This window comes from Anser anser, assembly GCF_964211835.1.
Source record: "Anser anser genome assembly, chromosome: 18".
NCBI lineage: Eukaryota > Metazoa > Chordata > Aves > Anseriformes > Anatidae > Anser > Anser anser.
The window spans coordinates 11,257,410-11,285,258 of NC_139739.1; the positions used below are offsets into that span (position 1 = coordinate 11,257,410).

General features: G+C 44.1%; 2 protein-coding genes across 9 annotated transcripts; one reads left to right on the plus strand and one right to left on the minus strand.

Annotated features, from left to right (window-relative positions):
* The first annotated feature begins 9 nt into the window (after positions 1 to 9).
* LOC310883490 (protein CUSTOS) lies at positions 10 to 27,467 on the plus strand. Of its 7 annotated transcripts, none has more exons than XR_014573558.1 (8): positions 10 to 2,998; positions 3,321 to 3,366; positions 4,280 to 4,378; positions 5,052 to 5,125; positions 5,443 to 5,533; positions 5,883 to 6,254; positions 7,194 to 7,266; positions 25,481 to 27,467. XR_014573558.1 is itself a non-coding variant. In XM_083803953.1 (7 exons), the coding sequence occupies exons 1-6, from the start codon at positions 2,431 to 2,433 to the stop codon at positions 6,229 to 6,231; spliced, it is 1,227 nt and encodes a 408-aa protein (XP_083660079.1). In that variant the 5' UTR covers positions 10 to 2,430; the 3' UTR covers positions 6,232 to 6,254; positions 25,481 to 27,467. The 7 variants fall into 7 exon arrangements, 2 of the variants coding, with proteins under 2 accessions (XP_083660079.1, XP_083660080.1); XR_014573559.1 differs by lacking the exon at positions 7,194 to 7,266 and adding an exon at positions 13,266 to 13,432; XR_014573560.1 differs by lacking the exon at positions 7,194 to 7,266 and adding an exon at positions 13,266 to 13,428.
* HNF1A (HNF1 homeobox A) lies at positions 8,155 to 24,281 on the minus strand. Of its 2 annotated transcripts, none has more exons than XM_083803900.1 (10): positions 23,448 to 24,281; positions 16,630 to 16,829; positions 15,710 to 15,896; positions 15,155 to 15,393; positions 14,184 to 14,341; positions 12,205 to 12,406; positions 10,688 to 10,879; positions 10,330 to 10,451; positions 9,886 to 10,027; positions 8,155 to 9,277 (listed from the first exon to the last, which is right to left on the minus strand). In XM_083803900.1, exons 1-10 carry the CDS (start codon positions 23,780 to 23,782, stop codon positions 9,150 to 9,152), a joined length of 1,905 nt encoding a protein of 634 aa, XP_083660026.1. In that variant the 5' UTR covers positions 23,783 to 24,281; the 3' UTR covers positions 8,155 to 9,149. The 2 variants fall into 2 exon arrangements, with proteins under 2 accessions (XP_083660026.1, XP_083660027.1); XM_083803901.1 differs by having other exon boundaries at positions 14,184 to 14,392.
* Positions 27,468 to 27,849: the final 382 nt, after the last annotated feature.

Consider the following 27,849-nt stretch of genomic DNA (forward strand, 5'->3'; position numbering starts at 1 on the left):
AGGAAACATATAACAACGCAGTCATCCAGCAGCCCTGCTGGAACTGCCGTGCATGGTGATGGATTGCACTGGGAAATTTGTAGCTGAGGTGCAAATGAAGATAGTATCTGAAAATTATGGTGGTTATGTCCTAGGACACGCATTGTGAAGCTCCACTACCCACACTAGCAGTGTATTTACTGTCTGTGAAAATTTCTCTAACAAGACAAGCTTACTCATTTTCACCAAGACAGTAAAGCAGCATGGCTTGGCACAACTTAAGCATGTAAGCAAAAATTTGGCATCTCAATGTAGTATTGGATTAATGAGAAGTTAACGAGGCCCCAAAGGTATAAATGGTATCCTCCAGATGCTGATTAAAACAAGGATGAGCTTCTGAAATTTGGACCAGCTTAGACTAGTCACCATGTATGTCTACAATCAAAGGAATTTCAGTATTAATAGAGGATTTTTTTTCTCTGGTATTTTAATCATGGGAGTAAGAGCAATGCTAAGAATAGTCTTTATTGTTTGGGTATCTTATGATAGCAAAAGCAATCTGTAAAGAAATAGTTGCCGCTGTAGACAACACAGCCAGGGAATATTTTCAATGCCCAGTGTTCATTTTAACACTTTCTTTTATGCCTCAGAAAAAATGGAATATAATTATGCATTTCTGTAATGCCTTATTTGCAGTACCCTTGTTCCACTCCTAGTGAGTATTTTCTTTTAAAAATGGAGAATATCCAGAGGTAGACACTGAATAAGATTGGCTGAGTGGAAAAGGTGGTGTACAAGAAGAGACTGTAAGCGTTAATCTTGTTTACAGATAAGTCTGTTCCTGTCCGATTAATCTTATTTAAAACAGCAGGTAAACTCAGATTTACTCCCACTGGTAAAGAAATTAAATTGAATGACAATAATAAGCGATGCAAGGGAATACTTCCCTTGTTGAAGCTAAGAAGTCAGCTAAATATCACTTGCACGATAGGGATATAAATGCCATTAATGTTTATGTATACTCTAATGGTGTTATGTGTATTATTGTTCAGTGTAGCTGGTAGTCAGGAATTGATTAGAAGGAGAAAAAAAAAATGTAGCCTGGTTGCCAGTTCATTCTTATGGTGTGAATGAGAATAAATTACTTTGATTTATTCACTTTTTCATGATCTAAGTCACAAGACTCAAACAATGGTTATGGCACTATATATGGGTGCTATGCACAACCTCCCCTGAAATTCTCATAATTGTGAAAGTCATGCATCTATCAAGAATCAAAGACATAGAACTTCACATCAGCATTTTTCTCATCAACTCTTTGTTTTACTCGTATTTTCAACCTAATGGTATCTTAATTCAGTATTAAACCACATTTGGGAATATTCTTCCTTCCTTAAAATTTCCATGCAAGGGTTTCTATTTGGGAAATTTTTGCTGTTGTCCAACCAGAGGAGCAGTTTGCAAGACCTCCTGCTGATTTCACTTTTGTTTCACCAAAAAGGTGGGAAGCCATACAGCTATTTCTGCTACGTGACATGCTTCCATCTGTGGTTTGTTTTTTTCCTGTACTTTTGTCTCTGGGAACTGACACATTTCAAAAACCAGGCCCATAAGCACACTGAACTCTGCCTGCTTGAGTAAAACATACTTTGAAGCATCTGGTGCTTTGACATCTGTGAAGCAAAATAATCAAGCTGAAATAGTGTTACAAGCTGTGAGAGAAATCCCGGTGCCTGTAACAGCTAGAAAGAACTAGCCCCAAGGAGTACTGCTGGGCTGGGATGAGAGATCCACCAAGCCAGGCTGGGAAAGCACTGAACAGAACAGTTGCAGTGCAGTCTTCAGGTCTTGTGAGTTAACAATTTGATGCCTTTGTGGAGGTCAGTTGGAACTTGTCATTCTATGTTTGTGAAAGGCCCAGGCAGAGGAGATGCGTGTCTCCTCTCTCATGTCTCAGATGTTTTTCACTTATCTTTTGCTAAATAGGCGAGGTGTTTTTGCCTGGTGCATTTTACATATCTTAATGAACCTTGCACGCCTAGTACCTTTTCTGACCTGCTTTTGAAGATAAATTCCTACAGCAGACGGATCCCGTCCTATCAGATGCTTAATGGTAGAAGATCGTTGTGCTTTCCACAACGTAAGGCCGTCAGTCCATCACAAACTTCCCTTTGAGTGCTCTGTTCAGTAGCTCTGAAGCAGTGAAGTTACAACTTCAGAGATGTCACAAAGCGCAGTCAAGTGCTGAGGATGCCATTACGTCTGCTCGCCCTTCCACACCCTTAATCGTAGAACCATTAGGGTTGGAAAGTCGTCTGTCTTCCTGTAAAAGCACAGGAGCAGCACAGCTTTCTGGTACCACTCGTTTTGACTCCTGCTGCCTTTGCACAAGCCGAGAGACACGAAGGTGATCCCTGTGCCGCCTGCACAAAGGCAGCTTATCTGCAACAGATGGATGTGAGGACAGGCCACGTTTACTCCCCGCACGTCCCCATCCGCGCGCACCGCTCCTCCCAGCAGCACAGATGCAGACAAAAGCAGGGGAAGGCAGCAAGTGGGCCCGCTGGCTCCTGCACAGCAGCCCCAGGTGCCTGTGCCGCTCGCCCTCGGGAGCCTCGCACACACACTCGGTCCGAGCCGGCATTTTCCTGGCACCTCGCAGCTCCGCGTGTGTCGCCCCGTGCCTGGCGTTACGCCTTCGTGCCGGGGCTGTATGGCTCGGAGGAGCGCAGGAAGGGCTTTCGGAGAGGCGGGGTGCCTGCGCCGCCATCTTGTCGGGCAGCGCCCTGCAGGACTACAGCACCCAGCATGCCCCGGGGCCGGCCGGTGCGGCGCGGCAGGACTACAGCCCCCAGCACGCCCCGCGGCCGGAGCCGCCTCAAGATGGCGGCGCCCAGGGGCGGCTCGGGCCCGGGCTCGGACTCGGACTCAGACAGCGGTGGCGAGGCGGCGGCGCGGTTCCGGGAGGCGGCATGGGACTGCGTGAAGCAGGCGGCGGTGGGAGCGGAGCCGCGCGGCGGTGAGGGCTGGCGGAGGCCGGGCTCCGCTCCCCCGGCGCAGCGGCCTGTCGTGCCCCGGTTCCCGGCTGCCTTGGTCGGGCCCCTCCGCGGCTCCGCCTGCCCCGGGGCGGCCGTCAGCGGGGAGCGCCTCTGGAGCACGGGGAGGGCCTCGGCTCGGTGCCCAGGGTGGTGGCGAGCCTAAAGGTCTGCCCCAGCCGGGGCGGTGGGAGGCTTCCCTTTGCCCTCGTAAGGGTTTTCTCCAGCCCCTGTGTCTGGAGGAGGGTTAAAGAGGTCCTGGCCGCAGGTCTCTTTCTCACATAGCTTTACTTCTTCCTTTGCCAGGTGGCTTTAAAAAAGATCGGTTACAGTCTGCTCAGCCTAGCCTAAGGTATTTGTGCTTCTTGTTTCAGAGTTGTGTTTCTGTGAAGAAAAACCTAAAGTATGTTGCATTTGTGCTACTTACAGTTAATGCCTTGTGGTGCTTCCCACTGGAAGATTCTACTTTGTCACAGGAATTGGTACAACTGTAATCTGGAATGGTGCTTAAATGTTTTTTTTAAGCTGATAGCTCTTTTAAGAGTATGTTTTTCACCCCTCTCATAGCAAGGCAATATAGAATTTGAAAACAATTAAATGCTGACAGTTATAGCATTAGTTCAATTTGTCAGAGATGTCCTATTAAGGAATTAATATTTACTTGTAACTATTTAATAAAATTTAAAATAGAGGGTTATATGTAGGAAGGCATATTAAAGGCATATTTAAATATGCCAATATTTCATTGGCATATTGCAATTGCAAAGCCAATCATTTGTAAGCTGGGAAAGCAGCGCCTAAGTTAGGAACCTTGCAATGGAGGTGATGCTGGCCTGTCTAAGTTTGCAGCATTTCTGTAGCCTCAGTTTTGAAAGCTGTCAGCCAGGCAACTTAGTAAAATCCTTTCTCGGGACAAGATTTACGTGAATTGTATCAGCGTACACAGGAAGCACGTACTAGAGAACGGATGTCCTGACATCATTTGTTTGCTTTTGTAGGCTATTTATAGGCTATTTTGTAGGCCATTTCAATGACAGAATCATTCAATTACCAACTGTCAGAGCTAAATAACGTGAAATTTAGTCTTGGGAACTGAACTGTTACTGTTGAGCTATTTTCCACCTTTCTTAACAGTCTTGCCTAGCGACTAAGTATAAATTAGTTCCTACAGAGTGGGAGACTTTACAGTCCCTTATCTCCTGTTTGGGTGAGAGCACTGGGTGTTATTGCCCTTGGAAGAGATAATCTATTCTTATTTTAAACAGGCGTGAGGTGAATGGTCACGATGAGGATGGAAATGAGCTACAGACCACACCGGAGTTCAGAGCACATGTTGCAAAGAAACTGGGAGCAATGCTGGACAGGTATTGGCATGTGATACTTAGAAAGCTTGTTCTGTGGGTAAAGTACAGAGACACTTCTGTTTGCTAAAAGTAAAAAATTAAAGATCAGAGCGTAACCTGGATATGGAGGGGAAGCTGTTTCTCTTCTCATTTCTTTCATTCCTGTATTTAATGCAAACTTCCAGTATTCTAACCTGGCCCATCTGTTGTGTCCCCCTGTTAAAGACTTACCTCTGCAGCACCACCAGTCTCCATTTGCTTCTGCGGTAAATATGTTGTGGGAGGAAAAAGCACAATTTGTCTGCCTTAGCACTTTGGTCATTTAAAGGCCAGCACAAGAATCTTCACTTTGTTTTTGTGGCTTAAAGCAATACTCCTTTCAGGGTTGTGCTGGCCATGTGCATCTGACTGGGCTGCTGCTGTCTTTATTATGTGTGTAACTATTGCCCTGAGAACTAGAATTCCTGGAGTTTAAAGTAGGCTTTCAGAAATGTGAAGTCATTCTTGTGGCATGTGTTGCTAAGGAGAGAAGGCATAGTCTGTTTTGAGAGCAGAGAATTGAAATACTGAGGAAAAAGTAAGTAAAAAAATCTTCCTCTAGGCTTGTTTCCTAGAAATACCCACCCAATGTTAGTTCAGTCTGTACGAAATGAAGATCTAAGTGTGTAAGATCTGACTGGTGTTTTCTGTTCAGTTTCATCACTGTCTTGAAGGATTCATCAGGACCTTCACAAACTTGTGTGCAGCAGCCTGACGGTGGAGATGATGGTGAGTTCTAGTCACAGACCTCGTGGTTCTTTTGTGATCTGGTTAGTTAAATGATGACGAGTGGGATGGATCCTGTCCAGTGCCAGTTGTACATGCAGCTGCCTAAAGAGCACTTGCGGTAGAAGATTTTGTTAGCACCAGTGGGGGCTGTTACTTTGTTCTGATTGCTGTGCCCTAAGTCCTCACAGACTGTTAGTCCCAAATAATTTCTGTAAAGCCCTCCATTATCAGCAGTGAGGCTTCCTAGTGAGATTACTGTTGGTTGCTCTCATTTTTTTTTATCTCAGCTAAAATTCCTTTCTAAATGAATATTTTAGGTTTTCGCCTCTTCTCCTCCTCTGTCCCAGGAGACTGTGAGAAATCAGAGTGTAGCCGAGCCTCAAGGAGGAGACAGCCATCTAGCTCCAGGTGAGGTGCTGTCAGCTGCTTCACACCGAAGTACTTTTCTAATCCACATTTCAGAAGCATCTGGGACTCCCGCATGGAACAGGAAGCTGTGTTTTGCTCGAGCAATATGTTTTCTATGACTCTGATATTTGAGTATAGCAGACTTCTTCTGTTTCTTTTTTAATGCTGGGGAACTAGAAACTTTTGTGGGAGGTACAAACTATTTAAATGCTAACTGTGGATACTGGAATCCTGGAGCCACTGGATGTTTACCAGGTGGTCTGGTCTTAGATTACTCTGCTGTCTGTGTGTTGGATTGATTCGAGGCAAGCATGTAACATAATTTCCTTCCCTTTTATTGCCTTTCCAGTGACCTGGACAGTGATCAAGAGTGGCAAAGGTACCAGGAGGCTGCTGTGTCAGCTGCAGACATTTTGAAGCAAAGCACTTTTCCTGCGCTGTCCCAGGATTCCAGCCAGAATCCAAGTCAGGGTTATGTAGAGCACAGCCAGAAGAAAAAGAAGAAAAAGAAAATTAAGGGAGAGAACAAGACTGGAAAGAAATTAATAGACTCAGCAGAGTGTGACCAGGTCAGCAAAGATTTGCCGCAGTTGTCTGCAAATGGGCAGCATAAGAGACAAGACAGCAATCATACAGAGAACACAGTGTTGCCAGGAGCTGTGAAGAAGAAGAAAAAGAAGAAGAAAAAAAGCGAATGAAGGTTTTGCTCTGCAAATGACAGGTGATTGTGATGAAGAATGCAGAAAATAAAAACTAAGAGTTGCTGTAGATGAGAGAAAACTAATTGACAGAGTTTTTGTTCAAAAAGCTCAGTGGCTTGAGAGTCTAATTAAGTGAACTCCTATGTTGTTGGCATCCCTTGCGAAAGGGAACATTGTTCTAGTGCAGTGTTTACCTATGCTGCTGCTTACGCAGACCCAGCGCAAAAGGATTAAGTACTGCACACAGACTAGTGTGGCAGAGGGATATAACCATAGCTGTATCCCTCCTGATCTGTTCTTTCATGTCCTGAAGCCAAATCTTGTGTCATGGAGAGAGTATATGATGAATTGAATTTGGTTTACATGGCAACAGGTGATCAGCTCCTCTTTACTTGCTCCTAGATGCCTACTAAGAATAGCTCTGGCCTGTGGCAGACTCATATATCAAAAGCATCCTGGCAGATGTCAGGGCCCCCTTATTTTCTTTTCCCCTTGTGATCATCATAACAATCTGCTGTTGAAACCTGCCATGTTACTAATCCCTCTGTAGTCTGCACCTCTTCAGGGCTCCTGCATATAAACAAAGGGTGTGCAGAGAGCTTATTTTGGGATCGTTACAAATAGGTAGTTCTGTTCAAGTTGTGTCCTTTGAAATATCTTTTCATATAGAGTGTTTTCTATGGCATTTTTTTATTAAATCCTACTACACTGTTAGTCTTACTTAATTTGGCAGCTTTTTTTTTTTTCTTGTATTCAAATGGCTCCCTCAGCAGAGAGAAATATGGCTGAAGATGGCTTTTCAGTTGGTTGCTGATCAATGCTATGAAATTGCTACAGGAAGAACTTAAATCTTAGTCACTGTATTTCGGACCTTATTTTGGTTGACTATGACTGTTGTCTCTGAACTACAGTGCGCTTTGGTAGTTTTCAGTATGGTTCTTAATCTGTTTATATTTCAGCTCCAGTATTTCAGGAAGCAACCTGTTATTTGGATAAATATTTGGCTTCTGGTTTTAGGACTGCTGGGTTTCAGTAAGTAACTCATTGCCCTTAGTCAGAAGACCTAAAAGCCAGGCAAGAGAAGTCAAAATAGTGAACTGTTTTTCTTTGAGCATGGGAAAACCAAAGGTGCTTGCTTTGCTACTGTAAAATCCTTGCTGTATTTCACTCAAGAAAACACAGTTGGTATCCAAAAAATGGAGACACTGAGTAGAAAATTGGCTTGTAAACAAAATGAATGTGACAAAAAAAATTATGGCCAGTTAAATTTTCAGTATACCGAAGCTAGCACCTTGGGATTTCAAATATATAGCGGTCTAAACATTATTTTTGCCTTGTTTTATGATGATTTTTTTTTTTCTGACACAATGTATTTGCAAGTAATGCACATAGGAGGCTAGGAAGCCATTCTAGGATAAAGTTCCTCAGGGAATCTAATTACTGACATTAATTTCTGATGCTTGACAGTATCAAGAGGAAGCTCTTGTCAATAGAAACTCTAATGGACATCTGCAATATTGAAATTTCCAGATATGATATCTGAAGAGTTCACTGCTGGGCATTTTCTTTTTTTTTTTTAATTCTTCCTTATATCTTAATCTGTTATTAGTCTTGGGCATATTTTATTGTCAAGGAGTTTTGTCCCTTTCACAGCAGAAAGAATAGCTCTGTTCCTGTCACAGTGGCAGGAGCATGTTGATCGGGGCTTTTCTCATGTCTGGCTAATGACGTATCAGTGATGTAAAGGTTCAGAGTAAATACAGACGATGTAGTTCCTCTTCTAATTATTTATATAAGCAGATCTTTAGGGCTAAAAGCCTCCACTTAGTGCAAGCAAGACCCTTAGACTCCAGGGAAATTATTTACCTATCAAGATCTATAGAATCTAGCCTACAAGGAAGCTAAGAAAGAACAATTTTGTAAAATTTATCCAAGTTGGCATCTTTATAGAGAACAACTGAAAGAACTACTGCTGCTTGTGGAACATGGGAACCCCCCCCCCCCGAGATGTTGTACATTATCAGGAACCTGTGGAGAATGACGCCCCCGTGGTTGTTGAGCAAGACATGCAAGATGTCCGTGTGGTTAACGTAGAGAGCTGGAATCTCCTTGCTGCTGTTAAACTTTAATTTCTGCATTTAAAACAAAGCAGAGCTATATCAAAAAATAACCAAGCCATTTCTACTGGGATAGTATGATTTTAGAATAGGTCATTTTGAGCTGGGACTGCTTGGGATTTGTAGTTAACTAAAGGATTTGTGGCTTGTAGTCACAGGTTGTGACCACAGCTTGTACTGACAGGCTCTTGCCCAGCCATTCCTGATTCAGTTTCTGGGTGATTTTCATTGCAAAGTTGGAAGCCAGGTTCTCATTCTTGCCTCCAGGATTAAACAATTTCTCGTAATTCCCACCTGTGTTTCTTTACAGCACAGGAGGTGAGCGTTCTAAAGGTGGTGTTCCTTTTTTGGCAGCTCAGTTTTGCTCTTTTCTGTGTGGCTTGGTTTGGTGTTGGCAGGCTTGTACAGGCCCAGCCTCGTGAAGGCTGAGCGGGATGAAAGTCCCATCCACGCCCCAGTGTTTTTGCCATATCCCAGTCAGATCCCTATCTTAATAGGACTCCTTCGGCAGCCACGAGATGTCTGGTCGTTCTAGGCTGGCTTGTGGGGTGGGGTTTGGTGGGGGTGCAGTGGGTTCTAGCAGTGCCAGCGTCACTGTTCCATAGCTCCTGCTCTGAGCCTGCGCTGCCTTCTCCCCTGGAGGCAGCCGAATGAGGGGTTTGTATGAGGCGTGGGGGCTGGAGGTCGGCGGACCGCAGCCTTGTCTTCCTGCGGAAGGCAGTGGTGACAGATGGCAAACGCAGTTGGAGTTGCACCTTGCGTGTTGGTCGTGGCAGTCCCCCGTGAGCTGGTTGTCGGTTACTGAGTGGAGGAGGCCATCTGCGTGGAGATGAAGGTCTCGATGACATTGTGAGAGGACGGCAGCAGCTGACTGTGGCTGTTGGTGGAGTCAGAGCTCTGGTACAGCACCAGGCTGCTGGAGGACACTGTTAAAAGCACAGGCATAAGTACGAATTCTCACTGCAGTCTTTCTCATGTGTGCCCACGTTTCCAGCACAACTAAAATCTCCTGGCATAGTGGCATAATTACTTTTTCTATTTAGTGTGCCATTATATACCTAGCTCAAGTCCCGAGCTAGCTTGAAAGCATTGTGGGAGGCAGCTCTCAGGGAGTTCAGACTTGGGGATTCTGCTTGGTTGTTAATGTCCTAGTTAATGTCTTCTCTTAGGGAGAAAAGATCTGACTGGAGTCTCTTAATGAGAGAGAATTGACCTTTCCAGCCCTGAAAACTACCTGCAGGACTGGCTATGCATGGACATTGTTTTTGCCAGGCTTTATAAGGTTATTTTCCTCTCTCAGTTCTGAAGAAGGGTCCCATTTCCACAGTCTGGCCTTATACAGCTTGCACAGACTGCGCTAAAAAGCATTTCCTTGTACCACCTTTTCAGCAACGCCCGTCCCTCCCCAAGACAGTGGGAGAGCCCTCATAGAGAATGCTGAGCCCCAGGTGCCATTTTCGGACTGGGTTTTACAGCATTGGCAAGAGCAACTAGGTAATATGGGGTTTAAGGTAGTAGTGGCTGCTCTTCTTACCAGCAGGGCTTGAGGTGAGGCGAGGGCCAGGTTGAAGGTGCTGGATGGTTGTGTCTTGGTTCTGTAAATGTATCGTCGGTGCCTGTGATACCGGTGTGTGCATCCCAGACTCTGTGTGGGTTTCTGAGTCAGATGTGAACGCCTAGAGGAAAGAAAGTTAGCGGTGCCTGGTTTCTGCATCCCTGCTAACAGGCACACAGGAAGAGTATTAGAAGGAGCGAGCAGGTGCTGTTTCCAAGGAGATTAAATTCTCCTTGATGATGCAGTGACCGGTTTGCTTTAATGCCTCCAGTATTGCAGCCGCTACCAGTGAGGCAAGGAGATGAGAGGTTGTTCTGCTGGGATGGCATAGACCACACACCCAAAAACTCTTTGACAAGCGAGGGGCTCCCTGCAGGTGTATTTGTAAGGCGGGGAACAAACAAATGTGCTAGAGGCTGTTACCTGTTTAGTTGGTGTCAGGTTAGTCAGGGCGCTGAGGTTGGCGGTGTCTGTTATCACCATGGTTTGTGGTAAGAGGCCTGTATGTGTGTACTGGGCCACCTCGGACTTGGGGCCGTAGAGAGCTGTGCACGAAAGAAAACAAGATCATGTGGGTGCTGGAGCTGTGTGTGACATTAGCGTGGCTGAGCTTTTTCTTCCTGCTGCCTGTCTGTGAACCAGTGGGAGTGGAGGGACAGGGAGGTGAATGCAGGAGGAAAAACAGTTTGATAATGATGGCAGTTATGTTTCAGAACCTGCAAATGCTCCAGAACAGAGCCTTTTGTTTGTTTTGTTTGAGCAAACAAGTTCACGCTCTTACCGTGAGGGTTCTGTATCTGGGCCATGGTAGCCATGAAGGGGCTCTGGTTTATGTGGCTCTGGACCTGCTGCATGAGGGGCTGCTGGTAGGACGGGTGCAGCTGCTGGGAGAACTGGACAGGCTGCAGGGTGGTGAGGCTGCTCCCCATGCTGTTTATCACGGGAACGCTCTGGGGCTGGGTTGAAGCCAGGCCTGAAAAACAAGGACTGCTGTCAGCGGTGTCTAACGCCATGGGAGGAGTGGCTGCTCTGCAGCAGGGCCTCTGAAATCGTGGTTGTGGCAGGTCTGTTGTAGCAGGGCGAGTTCAGATCCTGCTTTTCAGGAAATAAGTTGGTAAGCCGTGATTATGAGTAGATCTCATGCCTGTGAAAATGAAGTGGGGCTGTGCAAAACCTGTAATGCACACAGGTACCATAAAACCCCCTCTGACTTCCCGTGTTTGCTCCTGGGGTGCATCCCTTTGTAGCAGTCTAGATCACTTGCCAGTTTAGTGATAGCCCCGTGTAAAGCTCTGCTGGAGAGTCCTCACTCAGAAAGGAGCTCAGAGCTACATCTCGGTGTCCAGCTCATTCCTTTATTCCTTTTTGTTATGAAGTTGTTGGCAACAGAGATTACTATGCTGTAGTTGTCCAGCCATGTGAAATGGAGATTAAACTCATTTTGTTTGGGCTGCCAAATTTTGGAACTTGGACCAGTGAGAAAGAGGTAGGAGGTATCACACATCAGTACTCACTTCTCTCCGGACCCTATTTGTGTAAGTCACCAAGTCTCTCTAGCACTGAGACAGTGGTAATGCTCTGGGAATCTTTTTTCCTCCTATTTCTTTTTTTTTTTTTGCTTGCACAGAATTATAAACAATGTCATAATCTTAGACATAAATGAGGAAATGGAAATTAGCTCACAGTTGTCACCATGGAACAAATAGGACTGCTTTCTTCCTGGGAAGAAGGTATAAGAAGAGTATACATTTTATTTTCCTTTATCTAATGAAATGCGTTTTGGCAGTAGACTAGTCCTGGAATGAAAAGTAGTATCTTAAGTCCAGAAAAGCTGTCAAAGTAAAGAAATGTTTTTACTGCTGTAGGTTCCAAAGGCATATGCTGCTTTTTACAAGAAATAGAGCAGGATGTTTTGTCTTTCAAGCACTAGGAACATGTTTCAATTTTCATAGTTTTAAGGAGGTATTATGTTTATCTTTGGAAGATGCACAGGAGTAGGACAAAACATTGGCATGGGAATAGATTGCAAGAGTCCCGTGCTCTCAAGACTTGGGTTTCTGTGTAACCGAATTCTAATATGAATAAGGAACATCTGCCCCTTAATTACATGGGTACTTGTAAGTAGTGCAGTTGAAGATCGTTAGTGTTTGTAGCAATTTCCCCGGGTACCTATCACTGCCAAATTAGTGCTTTTGTCCCTGAAAGCAGGGAAGTAATGCTGACAATTACACGCAGCTCCCTATCTGAATCCTGATAAGCAGTCATTCCAGAAAACAAACAGCTGAGTACACTACTCACCTATCACGAGGGTGGAGGCACCTGTGTTGGTGAACGCTGGCGCTAGGGATGAGGTCTCGCCAGCTCCGATCGCCATAACACCGGGCAGTGATGCCATGATCAGGTTCTGAGTTTGCTGGCTCAGTGCGTGTGGATTTTGCTCCAGGCTGTGCAAGGCGGTCAGGGTGCTGACAGGGGGGAGAGTTCCTCCAGAAGCTGAGATCTGTGTGGAAGGAGGACTGTGAAAAAGCCACCTGCAGCAGGTTGAGTTGGCGAGTCCCAGGGCTGTGATACACTGCCTGCCTGCCCGCCCTTGGCCCCTTGCTAACTAGAAGGACTTCATGCTTGCTTGTCTGCAGTTTTCCTGTTTTCTCATACTCATCAGTTAACTATGAAAGGTCAACTGATGAATTAATAAGAGTAAATCCTTGCTCTGTTTTATTTTTTTCATACTTAAGGGCTCAGAAGGGCTGTACACACGTGAATGAGGTCAGTCCAACTGCACTCTGTAGGGTAGGTTTATCCTGTGCTTTACAGCTTAGGGTAGAAGATGATGCCCAGAGAAATTAAGAGGCTCAGGTAATTTTATATGATAATTCTAGCTGTGAAGCTCAGTACAGAATCCAGGAGTTCCTCTCTCTTTCATCAGCCTTTCCTCTGAGAAATGCCTGTACTTTCCCTTTCTCTCAGCAAGTCTTTTGTGGCCAGTGAGTTTTCAGACTGAGACCTTAAGGGGGTTGCTGAAAAAATTCTTTATCTCTTTCCACGTATTTTCTTCAGGCCACATTAACTGACAGTTCCCTGTTCTTAGGGATGAAGCATATCTATTGGGTAGAACATATTCTATGCTTAGATGTCTTTCTGATTTAGTTTGTGACCTTGAGTCACCAAGAAATTTAATAACTGTTTTCTCAGCCCCTGAAATGAACCACATCACCCCTGTCCATGCTCTAACAGGGTTTTGAATTTGCAAGACCCTTTAGAGATCTGTAGTTGAAGTACTGTGGAAAAGCAAAATATCATTCTAATAATTCAGCCGATAAAGAAAATTGTCATTTATACTACTTTTTTTCTCCCATCAGAAAAAAATCTATAAGGACTCTTTAGGAAGAGCAAGCGCTAACAGGTTAAACAGTGGGACAAATCATCTTGATAGCAGTTCTAGAAGACAGCTTTAGAAGAAGATGTTCAGCACCTCATGAAAACATTTTTTTTTCTTCAGGGAGAGACGAGAAAACCAGCAAAGTGAGTGAGTGACTGCAGAGATTTAAATCATACTCATTTATAATGAACTTAGCTTTGCCTCAGGCCAGTATGTGCAACTGCTGCCAACTGATTTCCTATAGGGAAGGGAACATGTGCAAACTGAAGATGGCCCGTCATGTAGTCCTAATGCTTAATTGTTAGTTATGTGGAAGGAAGTGTAATCTGAAACAAAAAAATCTCAGAAGGAAATTTGCTTTGAGAAGGTAGGTTGCTGCAATGTAGATATCCGGTGTCTCAATGGTGTGTGCTGCGAACAGGCTGTTGGGCTTAATTTTTACAGGCAAGTAACTGGTCTCTGGTCCGTTAATCTCAGTGGTGTCTGATCAACTATCCTGAGATGTGTAGAGTTCAAATGACAGATGGAGATGATGAGAGAGTGTCAGTGGGGAAAGGAGAAGAGAAAAGAGTCTCCTGGGAGGAGGGAAATCATGTCATACCTTGAGCTGTGTTCTTATTTTTTATTTTTTTGCCAGGACAGACTTTTTTTTATTAATCTTAGGGAAATGGCTGTGGTTCTTGCTTTCATGTCCTAATGCTCACCCTTCCCATCAGTCACAGGTATCCCAAGAATGACCATATTACACAGCCAGTGCAAAGTGGCTCTGACCCTTATCTGTAAGAAGGTGGCTTTAAGAGTATTTGAGGAAATACTGTTTCTGAGTAGTCCAGATTGTGACCACTGGCAGAGGACCTGACATTGTCTAGACAGCAGTGCTTCAGTGTATGTCACTTACCAGCTTAGTGTCTGTGCTCAGTAGGTTCTGGCTGGGCTCCAGGCCAGGGGGAGAAACCTGGTGCAGGATGGTTTGGGTGGTCACCATGGAGTTGTTCCCATGGTGGTTGCTGCTGGAGGACTCGGCCTCGCTGGCTGGCTGCTGGTTGTACCTCACTCCTGCATCACAACAGGGGGGAAACCGGTCATCAAAAGTGAGAAATGGAGAAACTTTGATAAACTGGTCATCAGAAGTGAGAAATGAAGCAACTTTGGCAAGTGCTAAATTCAGTTTCCTTTGTGGGCACTTAACTTCAGTGTTTAGAGTAGAGACAAGGTAGGTGGTAGGGGAACAAGAACAGGCATTTTTACCAGTTTGCCCTGGCTCTCCTCTGTAACTTGGCCTAGCTCCTTCCTCTGATCCCGACTTTAAGGTATGGCTGTGTGCCCTGCAGGGAGCAAGCAGGGTGCACTGGAAGCCCCCTCCTGGGATGCAGGTGTAGAGAGGAGTCTCAGCAAGATCATCTCTTCCCAGAGTGAGAGCAGTTTACCACCTCTGGCCTATGAAGCTGAAGAAGCTCTGTCGTTCTAGGGTGTAGAATGACCTTTCCTGATGCCTGAAAACTTAATCACAGTGCGTAATGGTGCTGATACGTATTGGAGAGAGCAATAGGCACGCACAAGAGTGAAAAGATACAGAATGAACCTGTGGTGGCAGCCCAGTGGATAACTTCTTGAAAGGGGATTACTGTCTGCCAGTCGGGAGGGAGTGCAGAATGTCAAAGAGTAAGTGAGGAGATCTGGCTGAAAGTTTTGTTACTGAATTCAATGTCACCCTGGCTTTTCTAGCCACTTGGAGACATGATCTCTACGCTCTTTCCTTATATCATGCTTTTTCTATCTGTGAATTCACTTCTGAAAAAGTAAGTTTTAGTGACTGAATTTGGACAGGTTTGACTGTCTCTTTCAAATCTCCTTCTGCTTGTTTCTTACCATGAACTTTGCTGGGTGAGAGAGCGGATGGTGGCTGGAGGGAGGACGAGTTGTGAGGAGTTAGAGGGGGAGCAGAGGTGGGCTGTGGCCCGCTGAAGGTGTCCATGGCCAGCTTGTGCCGGAAAGCCTCCTCCTTCCTGCGATTGGCAAACCAGTTGTAAACTCGCACCTCAGTCACCAGGTTTGAGCCCAGGCCCTGGGCCTGGGATGGGGAAACTCCTCTCTGAATACACTCTGCTCTGTTAGGAGAAAGCACAAAAGGAGTCTTGCTGAGCTCACCTTAGTCAAAGACACGGAGTAAAGTGCACAGCCCCAAAGTGACTGTGGTCTTGCACACCATGTGGAAGGATCCTGCAAGGTGTAGCAAGACGTGTGGCATTACTGGATCCTGTGTGAAGAGGCGATGTTCAGCAGTGGCATTTCATTCAAGTGTGGCTGGTGGCAATGGTGACATCCACTGCTGTGCCATTATTTTGCCTCTCACGAGCTCTAGCATACCAAGAATGCAGAGAGACCCTGCTCTGCCCCTCCTCAAAGCCAGACACCCAACTTTACCTGTTGCACTCTTCCACCAGTGCCTCTCTCTCTTCTTTGCTGGGGTTTTTCTGTCTCTCGTAGGCTTGGAACAGGATCTGTTGTGAGGCAGGGCCCCACTTAAAGCGGTTTCTTCGTCCCTTCTTGGTGGGCAGATCGTCTCCCATGGGCTCCTCTGTCAAGATACCCTGGCCAGCATGCGTGAATTCTGCAGGCACAAGAGGGCAAAGGAATTTGCCTTTGGGAAGCAAAAATGACAGGCTGCCTGTCATTTTCTGCATGGATTTTATCTTTGCTCACACCTTGGAGAAGTGAAAGCCGATGCAGGAGACTTCAGAGTAAGTATGACTGGAGTCCTTTTCTCCACAACAATCTAAAGGCCAAATGTCCCATTTTACTTGTAACCCATCAATACAAAATTAACTATGACCAATTCCAGGCAAACTTTTGGAATACAGAAGTGCATGCTGCAGGGATGGGTTCCCAATGGGTGCCCATAAAGAGAGGTCTTAGAGCACACGAGGTGACAGCCAACAGTGCTTTGTTGCAGCAAGTACAGCAGCATGCAGCTTTTTGCTGCTAGGGGAACTTTTGCTTTAGCTGAAACTGCAAAAGCCTCGTTCTCTGGCAGAAATTTTGTCTATGTCTGCTTACACTGTTTTAATCTGAGGATGCGTTTCAAATGATAATTGCAAATGGATAACGTTAGGTTGCTTCTCTTTAGCCAAATGAGGGTTGTGGTGCAGGATAAGTGCAGGCTGCTTCATGAGGGGGTGTTTTTCCATGTACAGTTTGGTTCACCTTACTGAATACTGACATGGACTTCTCTAAGCTTCCTGCCAAAAGTGGCTTCTCCTTGATAGAAACTGGGAGCAAGGATTAGCAAGGGAGAGCACAGGCTTTTATAGAGTTAGAGACAGAACAATTGTTGCCGTACTTACGCTGGGCCACCTCTCGCTGCTTGCGGACGTACCAGGTGTAGAGGGCTGCCCTTTTTTGGGTCTTCATGGGAGTGCCCTTGTTGAGGTGCTGTGAGAGGTGAGATTGGTTCAGACCAGTAGTGTCCACCACCTCGCGCTGAGGGATGTTGTGCTGCTGGAGGTAGGATTTGACCATCTTCGCTACCCGCCAGGGGTCCTCTCTAGAAGGAGCAGAAAACACTCCTCAGGAGAACTGTCTGTAATGCCAGTGCTCAGCAGACTTGGATGCCACGGATGTGCACTGGAGCTTCCTGAGGCACACCCTGCACATTAGCAATCACCACTACATGTGGTGAGGCAAGAGCGTTAACTGGCTGAATAAGGGAAAGGTATTCCTTGGTGTCCTGAACCTTGTTCAATTTTGGCTCTGTGCCATTCTCCATGTACCTTTTCTTCTCTATCCTCCTTCTTTAAGGCATAGGCGCTGGAGTAAATGTACTTCATTTTCCTGGACAGATTCATTGTGACATTAGGCTGAACCTAGCTCATGCTCTGAATCTTGTCAAGGAGGAGATCCTGTGCAGTGGTGCAGGAAACGAGAACAGGCTTTCATCACAGCGACACACAACAGCTCTGTACGCATATGTACACCAAGCCATCCAGGGTTATGGTCTTGCACATCAGCTATGTTGTGCAATTCCACTGATTCACATCTAGACCTGCTCAAACTTCTATGTGCTTTACAGAAGAGCAGGCAACCTATTAATTCCTCTTATTGCCACCTTCCTTTGGGGTAACAGCTGAAGGAATAGACAGACCTACTTGAGACCTATTCACAAAACTTGACACTAATCTGATTTGGGATTTTATAATGACTGTGAATCTCTGATTGTTAAGATCACCTGTTAGAGTATCCACGGCAGTTCCTAAGGGAAATAGAGAAAACATGACTTTGTGACTTCTTTGTGTGTATCAATTTCACTAGCACTGAAAATTACAATAAAGATAGACGTGAAACCATGAAGTCTAGAACCAAAGAGTGCAGGAGGCTCTCTATGGAAAAGATTCTGGTTTAGTTTTTAACAAAGAGCATCCTGCTGTGTATCGTCTGTGAAATCTCCGGTGGAAGTGGTTCGCATGCTGTAGAAATACAGTGGTGTCGCATCCAACACCAGCATCAAAGGAGTAACAGCAGGGGAAAAATGTACCTACGATTATGGAGAAACTGTTGCAAGAGCGCACAGGTCTAAGCAACAGGCAACAGCTGTACTATTCATGGCTTTGTTGACTCAGTAAGTTGCCGGAGGCTGCAAAGTGATAAGGAGGACAAAGTCCACACCTGTTCTCTCAGTGCAAACACCCTTATCTCTGTTCCCCGCACAGTCTCTTTCCTGGTGGCTGGATAGTCCAAGGAACAAGCTCTGCTGCAGTTAAAGTATGACAGAAGCAGTGTCAGTTATAGCTCTCTGAAGACTCTGTTTTCTTAAAATAGAACCATTTGCTTCTCTTCTGTGATGGTACAGTTGCTATAGAGGCTTCTATCTTCTAGCCTCTTCCCTTAACCATCTTTGTCTTTCAGAAGCCTCAAGTTGGGCTGAACTTACGAAAGCTTTCCCTTTCTCAGTGTCTTTTTCTTCTCTTACCATCCAAACCAAGGATCAATCTCTTCCCTCTGTATTTGTGATAGTCTAGCCAGCACATGTACCCTGAATTTGTTACACGAGTTCCTGTACAAAGGAGAAAAGGCTCAGACTTGGAATCTCTGATCTCTTAGATTTGAGCTCTGGTTCAGATGGGGGGAGGAGGGACTGTTATTACCGATGGGAACCTCTGTTACAAATTGATTTCCTTCCTGCACCCTGATCACCTTCTATCTCCTCTGACAAGGAGTTTCCTTCTGTCTTCCTTACTTCTTTGAGATAGGAATAAAGCAGGAAGAACCTGTGAGTCTCTTTTTACAGTACTTCAAAGCCTTGTGTATTTTTCTTTTGTTTTGAGACAAAGCAGAAAGAGTTCTGTGAGGTAAAATACTGCAGGGGAGTCTTAGCCCTGTATGATTTCATAGGACAGTTGTATGAAATCCAAGCTACTCTGTATGCTGTCAAAACACAGGCTGTAATATCAATACAGCAATTTTTTTTTGGCCCTAGGCTACATCACAGAACAAGTGGTGGCAGTTGGTCAGCTGAATCTCACATGAACCATTGCCCAAACACCTAGTTCCATGTCTTTATCGTTGTCTAAGACACCATAAAGCGAAACCTTCACTGGTGGTAAGACTAGTTGACAGTCGGAGGGTAGGATTTCACTCTAAACCTAGTTTTCCTGGCTGTAGGTGCACTAAAATCTCAGTTCCTGAGTTAGAACTGTAGGAATGAGAATGCCTTTCTCAAACTCTCTTTTCTCTGCAAGCCTCTTCTGTTTTTTATCTTTTCTTTCTTCTCAGATGCAAGCTGTTTCCCCACTCCTCTCTTGTTCTCCCAGGTCTAATTTCTGCCTGCAGATTCTTCTCACGTAGTTTTTACTTCCTTCTTCCTAAGTCTTGCTGTCCTGCTGTCAGCTTCATCTCGCCCTCTGAGCATAGCCCCTCTCCCTGACTCATCCCAGCCACAGGGGCCTGGGTCCTCTCTGCATTCCAGCTTCCCATTTTCTTAGTTCTGAGGTCACTTTTTAAGGGCGTTTTCACCTCCCTTTTGTTACCTGAACAATAAGTAACCCAGGTAGTTAGTTATAAACTCAAAGGGAACAAGAGGCTGGTTGATAATTTATAGCAACATCTCAAATTTAAATGGAAAGTAAATATCAAGTTGTTAGCATTAAAGAAAACCCATTCCAGAGAGCTGGAGATGTAACATTCAGGGGACCTTCTCCTTCCTTCACTATTACTGACTTTTCTGTCTTTTGTTCCTTTCTTTCCCCTCCTCTTCCTCATTTTTTTTTCCTTCTTTCCTTCTTTTCTGTTCTCGGATCCTCAGGTAAGAGAATCCTTTCTTTCCTCGAGGTAGGTTCTGAATTTCTGCTTTGGACCAGACCTCACTTAAGCAGAGGTTCAGAGCCGGGAAGTTCTCGGGACCATCCTCTGGCCCTTTCCTCTGGAGCCTGCCAGACAACCCTCACTGATGTCAGTGGACAGACTGGAGCCGGGCTAGGCAGAGAGCAGGGAAGGTAAGACCATCCGGCAGGGTTCCTTTCTATTGAACTTGGCCTGGTTTGCCTCATCTTGGTTTATATGTGGAAATGAAAGGGGTGTGGCAGCTTCATCTCCAGATTCCCCAGCTAGAGCCATTCTAAGACGCACTGTCAATGGGGAAAAGATTGACGCTTTATCATCACATCTTTGTTTTCTTTTTCCCTTGTGGAAAATAAGCTTTTATCCCTGCCTCCAGGGGAAATCTGTCGCTTATCTACATTGCTCTCTTTCCTAATGGAATTTTACCCCTTGCCCTACAGGTGAATTGTTGCTATACCTCTCTATTTGCTGTACATGTAGTAGTACAATCTGTCCCTTCTCCCAAGGTAGCTTCTTTCTTGCCTTCTACTCTAGGTAATACCTGATAATTACTCCACACAGCTCCACCTTACTAGTGAGTTGTTTATTCTTTACCATAGATGCAGTTCTTTGTGTAGAGTGATTTAGAAAGAATGTTGTTATTCAAATTGCAAATTTATGGAAGATCAGTGAGACAGATTTAGGGATGAAATAGAATATTAATTCCTCACTAGAGAAGCCTTTGTATGAACTTCCTCTGTCAGCTGTTCTCTGCAGGGACAAAATGTAATAAATGCCCATAGGTTCACCCCGTTGTGTGGATGTCTCTTGTCTACATCCTGTTTTGCTCATCTGTGCTTAGTGGTTCTGAAACTGTGGCTTCAACTTCAGTGGTCCTGTGAGGACATATTTGGTGTCTTGATGCCATAACTCTTACTTTCCACCACCTGGTAAGCCTAGCAATGGTTTCTTTCCTGATACTACTTAATGAGCAATGCCTGCACTTACCACAAAGACTTTCTTCTATCGCTTGTAGCTGCCCACAAGTCAATCTTTCTGTTCAAATGTGGTTTACAGTGTTAGACCAGGAATTGTTAGGCCAAAGAAGCTTCTATCTAAAGGCAGAAGTGCCTCCATCAGGTTTCTAGATTTGAAATCCTCGTGTGGATGCTGAAATAGCTTTGCAAGCGTTAAAGTTCTACTGTGGATACCTGGGCTTGGAGATTAGTTCTTGCCTTCCTTCCTTTTATTTGTTGCTGGCAGTAATTTCCACTATATACTGTTCTGCCTTTCCTGTAATTATTTGCAATATTGTTTTAAGGACATTACCTTTTGCCATATATTAATGGAAAGGTTTGTTCTTAAAACCAAAAAGATGTTTATTAACAGGTTAACGACTTAGATATTACCAAACCCTGATACTGGTTCAGATGCTTTGAATAGATTCCCAGACATACAATTGTTTTAAATACATTTATATATATCTTTGATCAGAAATTTGAAACTTGACGATACAGACTTCCTACTATCTTCACTTTATCTTGAATAATTTTGATCTATTATATTCCTTCGTAAGTGTGCTTCTAACTTTTTGGCTGAAACTGGGACTTTTGGTCCCCTTGATACTGTCTTGAGCAGCAGAAGTAAATTACTCTATCCTGTAACACTGGGGACTGACGAAATAAAGTTTTGAAGTTCAGAACAAAGCTTTGCAATTAAGACCTAGTACGAGGCTTAGAAGATGCTGCTTCTTGCCCAGTCCTCTCTCTGCTCTCCTAATGTTTTAGGTAAATCCTAGAATCCTGTTCTGTAAAAGGGGACTGCTGCTCAATTGACTGTCTGCAGAGAGATGGGAGGCTGTTGATTGGAAAGCATTAATGTTACAGGTTTGCAAGAGAGGTAAGTGTTGTGCTGAGGCTGGTAATAAGCACAGGAAAGACCAGTAGCAAGTTCCCAGAAAGGCAGGGAGGGTCAGAAGACAGATTTCACACTGAATTGAAGGTGACAGGAAGGAATTCCTTCCGTCTGTGAGTCTGTTCTCAGATCACAGTGGATGGCATGTTAGTCCTGCTTCACCCATTCATTAGAAAGAATGGGACAAAGCCAGGTGCTCCTCTTCAACTTCCATGGCTGCCTTTGTGGAGAGATACCTGATCAGAAGTTAATGATCAAAAAGCTTATCAGGGGCTTTTCATCTATAAATTTATAAGACAAAAGAGAAATAATAAAGCCATTGGATAATTAGTAACTAGCCAGGGCCCGCCCGGTGCCACTGGTCTCAAACTACCCCAAGACCTGTACGCAGACTCAGGGAGACGAGAAGGAGACAAGGATGAGGGGAAGGAAACGAGTGTGGAAGGGAGAGGGAAAATTAGCCAGGAAGACATCAAAATGGGAGGTCTAGCAGCAGAGACAAAAGTGAGGAGAGAAAGGGGAATAGCGAAAAAGAACAAGAGAGAAGAAAAGTAAGGGGAACAGAGGAGACTAAAAGATGTGACAGAGCTGGAAGGGGGGAAGACGAGAGGAGAAAGAGACTTACTGGTCCAAAAAGAAGACTGAATTGCTGGGAATGCTCTCCCCACCCAGGTAAGAGCTGATCCAGTCAATTTACCTCTCTTGGGTACTGCAGAGTCATCAGCTCCCAGTCTACCAGGGAGCTTTCATCTCTTAAGTATTTACAGTGAATTGAAGCTCTTGACATAGTGTTTTTCTAGCTCTGGCCTTTGTGGTGGGATTTTAAGTTTGCTTCTTGTTGTTACCTTTTGTATTAATTTTGTTTGCTTATGAAGAGGAGTGACCAGAAAGCCTGAGAAATTCTCTAACTGGGTTTTAGTTTTAGTGAAGATTTTAAGTGCAGGATATTGCTGCATCTTGTGTCTTCTGTCAGCTTGTGATCTCAAAATACACACCCCCAAAACAGATGGGCAAGTTTCTGCTTCTGTTGTGCTAGATAGCTTGGGATGGACCCGGTCCTTGCTTGGGCAAACCTCTTAGCTTGCCCACAGGAATAGTATCCCAGGGAGAATCCCAAACAGGAATCTTGGTGAATGTTTCTCTGAGTCTGTTATAAGGCTTATTGGCTCAGGGAGCTCTGCCTGTTTTGTGATTTCAAAAATGCCTGTATGCAAAGGCAAAATTGTGTGGCAGTAAAGCCTGTAATTGTTGCTGTTTGTGTTCTGTTGTAGTTGTGACAGGCAGCGGATGGTAGAAGCGTAGTTTGTTCTGCCTAGGTTTTAACCTCTGCATCTATTTGATTTGTGCTCTTTCTACGAGAAAAATCTCCAGTGAAGTGAGGAGAACTTTGCACTCGCAGGAGTGACAAGAACAAGTTCCCTTGGTTTGTCTTTGACCAATAATCTATAGCAAAAAATGGTAAAATTAAAAATATTTATCTCCTTAAAAATAGCAGGAAAGCATTGCAACTTTGATTTACCATGAATTCATAGGCTAATATGATACCAGTTAAGAGTGACCATATATATTTTATTTTTTCATCCCTTGATGACTGAAATTGTGAATCCTACAAAAATGTAAATCTTAAAAACTAGCATTTAGTCAGAGAAGTAAGTTATACAGGCCCCGGACTGTTCTCAAGCTAGATGACATAAGCGTTTCAAATATGTAAAGAGGGTCCGTGGCTCCCTTTATGCATTTTAAGTGAGATTAAAAGAGAAAATTTGAGCATCTGTAAGGAATTGGGGGAATGTTTTGGGAGAGCTGCTAGTCTGGGCATGGTTGAAGACTGTCTCTCCAACTAGATCAATTGTGAATACCAGGAACATTGAGCGGAAGGGGTAAGGAAAAGAGATTTAGAGGGAGAATACAAGAAAGCAGCAAAGAGGAGCCTTACTGTAATAGTCTTTCCACCACAGCCTTCTGGTGAGCAGCCTCCTCAGGGCTCAAGTTTTCCAGCTCCTTCATTATCGGAGGGGTAAATTCCTCCCCGTCATCAGAGGTTTCATCTTCCGATAACCTGGATTCCCCCATTCCATTGGGGAGATTGGGGATTTCGGGACAAGATTCCCCTTTCTCTGTCTGGAGGGCATTGATGGCGCGCTGACTTTCACTCTGGAGCATGTAGGGTTCCACTTCGCTCAGTGCCTTAATCAGGGTCTCCTTGGTTAGCCCCGACTCCAGCAGCGCTCCCAGCAGCTCCACTTGAAGATGACTCAGCTTCGAGACCATGGTCGTCAGGCTGGTGTCCCTTGGATCTGAATTCCAGGTTATCCCGCTTCCAGCTTCCCTACACCATGTTCCTGAGGTAACGCACCCGACTGTCAGCAGAGTGGGCACAGCACAGCCTCCCGCCTTTACGCCCCCCCCCAAAAAAAAAAAACAAAATACAAAATTGAGCCACTTCAGACCCCCCACGACTGTCCTGAGCCAGTGCTGATAAAGGGACCCTTGGCTATCTGTTTACATTGGAGCAATGTAAATTCTCCAAGGTTCATATTTATCTGTGTGCTTAGCAAGTTACTGAACTTTGGACTTCAGCACTGCAGCAGCAGTTCACAAAGTGCAGAGGGAGAGAAAGCAGGGGGAGGGGGAAAGGGAGGGAAGCAGAAGGGAGAAGGTGAGTAAAATGAAGGGATAGAAGTTCTGCCAGCATGGAGAAGAAAAGTAACCTATGGAAAAAGAAAAGAGGAGAATGAGAGGGCCAAAAATAAGTCATGCTTTTCCTGTTGGATTTAGAGAAGGAAGAGATGGAGTACCTAAGAGGAAGAGGCACGTTGGGCTCTGCCTGGTTCAGGAGAAGGTGCTGCTGTTGGAAGATGGCAGAGCCTACTCAGAGCTCTGGCTGTGGCGAAGTTGAGCTACTCGCAGGCCCTTACGAAGGCTTTGGGCTTAGAGAAAGCTGCTTGAGGCTGAGAGAAAGCTGCCTTGGCAGCCTTGTTAACCTTTGTGCAACCCTCCAGTAGAGAAGAGCAACGGCTGAGTTTATATAAATGTTCCCAAGGCTCACAGGACATTCTGGAGATCTAGCTGACTTCTGTGGCAGAGCATCAAGTGTTAAATGACTTTTTCACTTCTGCCTTTTTGCTAGCTGGGTATCTTGATATACAAATACCGGTCCCACCATTATAACTTGCCATGTTTATTGCTTAACTGATGAGCAGGTGCAGTGTACCCACATAATTCAGAGGATTACAGGGCTTGCCCTGTTGAGCTTGTGATTCAAGCACATGATAAGGAATAGCCCTGGGTGTTGGTATATGCTGAAAGTCCCTCTCCTATCTTCAGTTGCCCTGCTTCTGAGAACTGCTGTTTTTGGTTCCCATTTATCACTCCCCCTTGATACCAGCACCGCTCTAATGTTCTAATCCCACCTGTTGGGTGACTTCTGAAAACATGTTCTCTAGCTAAGCTGGAATTATTTAGTGCAGTTCTCAGGGAGCCTTTATGACAAAGGTCTCTTCTGCTCTGAAAATATATAAATGACTCTATCTGCTTTGAGTGGCTAAATTAGGAAATAGCTTGGTGTGGACTTGATCGTGCATGAGCATCTTGTGCAAACGATTCCTTCTTCCATGATCAAGAGGATTTAAAACCGATGTTTTAATAGAGGTTTCCTAGGGACAGCTACTTGTCTCTTTACACACTCCCATCAAGCCCAAGCTAAGAGGAGCCCAATTTCAAAACTCACTATTTCCAAAACTCACTAGTGTCCTGAGACAATGCTGCAAGATGACCTTGGCTCCTATTTCCCTTTGTGGGCAGTGTTAGCCATGCTCTCCAGGCTGCTGTGACAAAATGCTGAAGTCAGCAGCTGAAGGATAGAGCTCTTTTTCAGACTGGACCCCTTCTTCCGCACAGCAAACTGCGGCTGGACTGCTGGGTTGACCCTTTCAACCAGGACTTGTTAACCGTTAGCTTTTGTTTCAGATGACATCTACACCCAGGGTACCACCAGCTCCCCTTGCTGCAGTGACCTCAAAAAAGTTCAGATGGCTACAGAAGACTGTGAGGCAAAAAAAGAAGTAACCATTTGGAGTCCATGTAAAAACACTCAATGTAAGAAACTTTCTTGTGAATGTTAATGTAAAAATACGTCTTTGGTTTCTAAAGGTTTGTTTATTGTTATACTGTAAGAGTATTTAAGGAGTGGTGAGTTTTTTGGGATCATCCTATCAATGTTTTGCATTTTATATGCATTTTACTCTTGATTTCAATTGTGCTTATTTTTCTCCTCCAATAGGCATGCCAATGCTGGTCAATAACAATAATTGTAATTATAGTATCCAACTGTGATATGTCTTATTCACGATACATCTTTATAATTTAAAAATTTTGCAAATGGGGATAACAGATTGTGAGTCTTCTACCATATGCGACAGAAGATTCTGTCATACTAGGTTACTTCTGTTTTTCTGTGGCATGGTGATTTCTTTTACCTAAACTAAGGTGGAAAATATCATTGTTCTTATTTAAAAGATTGTCCAATCTGTTTTCTGTAAGTCTGTCTCTTGTATGCTTGGGGAGGAATGGGAGGGACAAACAACCCAAACTTCAGGCAAAAACGGCAGTCTTTGTCAAGGGAAACTGTAAAGAGAAGAAAACACAGCAACAAATTATCTGTCTATATTGTGTGGTTTCAAGGATTCCTTGTGCATCCAAAAGCCCTTTCCCTGTTGCGTCTGCTTGCCCTGGAGACCTTCAGTTGCAGGGGGTTTTAAAATAGCCTGTTTTGAAACTGGTGAAATATGAAGACTTTAGAAACAGAAACGAACATCTGTTTGTATGTTAGGACCTCATTGAATGCTACAACCGGATGCCATGTGGAGAATCGTGAGCTGAAAATGGAAACCTTTCAAATACTGAGGAAGAGGTAAATACTCTCTATCGCTTTCACCTGAAGTGCTTTTTCCCTTGGTCTATTAGAGTTGCCCATTTTAAACTGTAGTAGCCTAGACAATTAACAGAACATGAAAGAAAGAAACTTTCTTTCAACTTCTACATCACCTTTGTGTTCACTGTTACCTGCCAGACCCTGCTAGTTAATGGTTCAGGACTCCATTAAGTATTTCAGGTTCTTCAGTGCAGGAAAACTAGTGACCTTTTTAGTGTTTCTTAAACGTTACAAATTGCTAGCAATCAGACTGAACACTTGGGAAGTAGACAGGAGACTGCTGCTGTGAATTACTCCTATTTTAGACGTGGACAATAAAGACTGCAATATCGTTTTTCTCAGATTATTACAAGTGCCACAATATGCTGTTTTGAGGTAATAAGGACAGCAGAGGTCAAGGGTGGAAGCTGCAATGTGCTGCAATGCTTTAACCAACTAAATTATAGTTCTAGTAGGAGAGCAGGAGCTAAATAGTAGAGTGCCATAATCCATAATACTCTTGTAACTAAATTGTACCTTGCAGACTTTGCCTTGAGAATGAGTATTTGAAAGAAAAGGAGTTTGTTGCAATTAAGGAAATCAACATATATTAAGCACTGGTAATAAATGAAAATGGGTATAGCAAAACAATTTGCTGGGCCATTACTTGATTCTTAATTTACCCAGACTAACACGATCTTCGTAATTGTGATAGGGTAAGTTTTTGAAGTTTGAAAACACTGAATGATACTGCTGCTTCTTCTCATGTTTGCAATATCTGTTTTTGTTGTTCTGCAAAATTGCTTGGTTTTCCCTAAGTGTAACTAATATGGAGGCTGAACTCCCTCAAATTCAGTGCTTCAGTGACTAGATGTAAGCAGCTTTACAACACTAAACTGGCCAGATTAACAGCAGGCTCACAAATAATGTTTTATTACCAAATTGGTTTGGATTGAGATTGCAGAAATATATCAGTAATCACAAGAAGTCTGATTTCTATTTTATTTTAATGTCAAGTTTAATAAAGATTGTTTAAACACATTTGAATACTTTGCCTTGTCCTCTGTACACTTTAATACAACTTTGATGCATTTTTCTGCTGTAATTTTCTTCATTTCTCCTGAAGTAGTAGTCAGTCTGATAACACTGTATGACAGCAATTTCATAAAGCTGGGCTCCTGGCATTCTCCAATATAATATATCTCCAGGGTAGGCATTCCTTGCCATTTGAGGCAAGGATGTCCATGGTTCCTCCAGATTTTTTTTATTGATGAATAATAGTCTGTCTCAACTAACTGTCCCAATGTAATCCTTTCTCCGCTACATGTAATAAAGTGGATTATTTAATACTGAGAACTATGTGCATGAAAGCATAAATAGGTAGAAAATAGGAAAGTTATTCTTATTTTAGATTTATTGGTCTGTA

What these genes read in the sequence shown, in the direction of transcription:
- LOC310883490 (XM_083803953.1), top strand. Translation starts at nt 2,431, where the DNA reads ATGGATGTGAGGACAGGCCACGTTTACTCCCCGCACGTCCCCATCCGC. An exon ending in GCCTGACGGTGGAGATGATG is followed by an intron (nt 5,126 to 5,442) that starts GTGAGTTCTAGT and finishes TGAATATTTTAG; the next exon opens with GTTTTCGCCTCTTCTCCTCC. An exon ending in AGACAGCCATCTAGCTCCAG is followed by an intron (nt 5,534 to 5,882) that starts GTGAGGTGCTGT and finishes TTGCCTTTCCAG; the next exon opens with TGACCTGGACAGTGATCAAG.
- HNF1A (XM_083803901.1), bottom strand. Translation starts at nt 23,782, where the DNA reads ATGGTCTCGAAGCTGAGTCATCTTCAAGTGGAGCTGCTGGGAGCGCTG. An exon ending in GCAGCGAGAGGTGGCCCAGC is followed by an intron (nt 15,897 to 16,629) that starts GTAAGTACGGCA and finishes TTGTGCCTGCAG; the next exon opens with AATTCACGCATGCTGGCCAG. An exon ending in CCAGATACAGAACCCTCACG is followed by an intron (nt 10,452 to 10,687) that starts GTAAGAGCGTGA and finishes TTTCGTGCACAG; the next exon opens with CTCTCTACGGCCCCAAGTCC.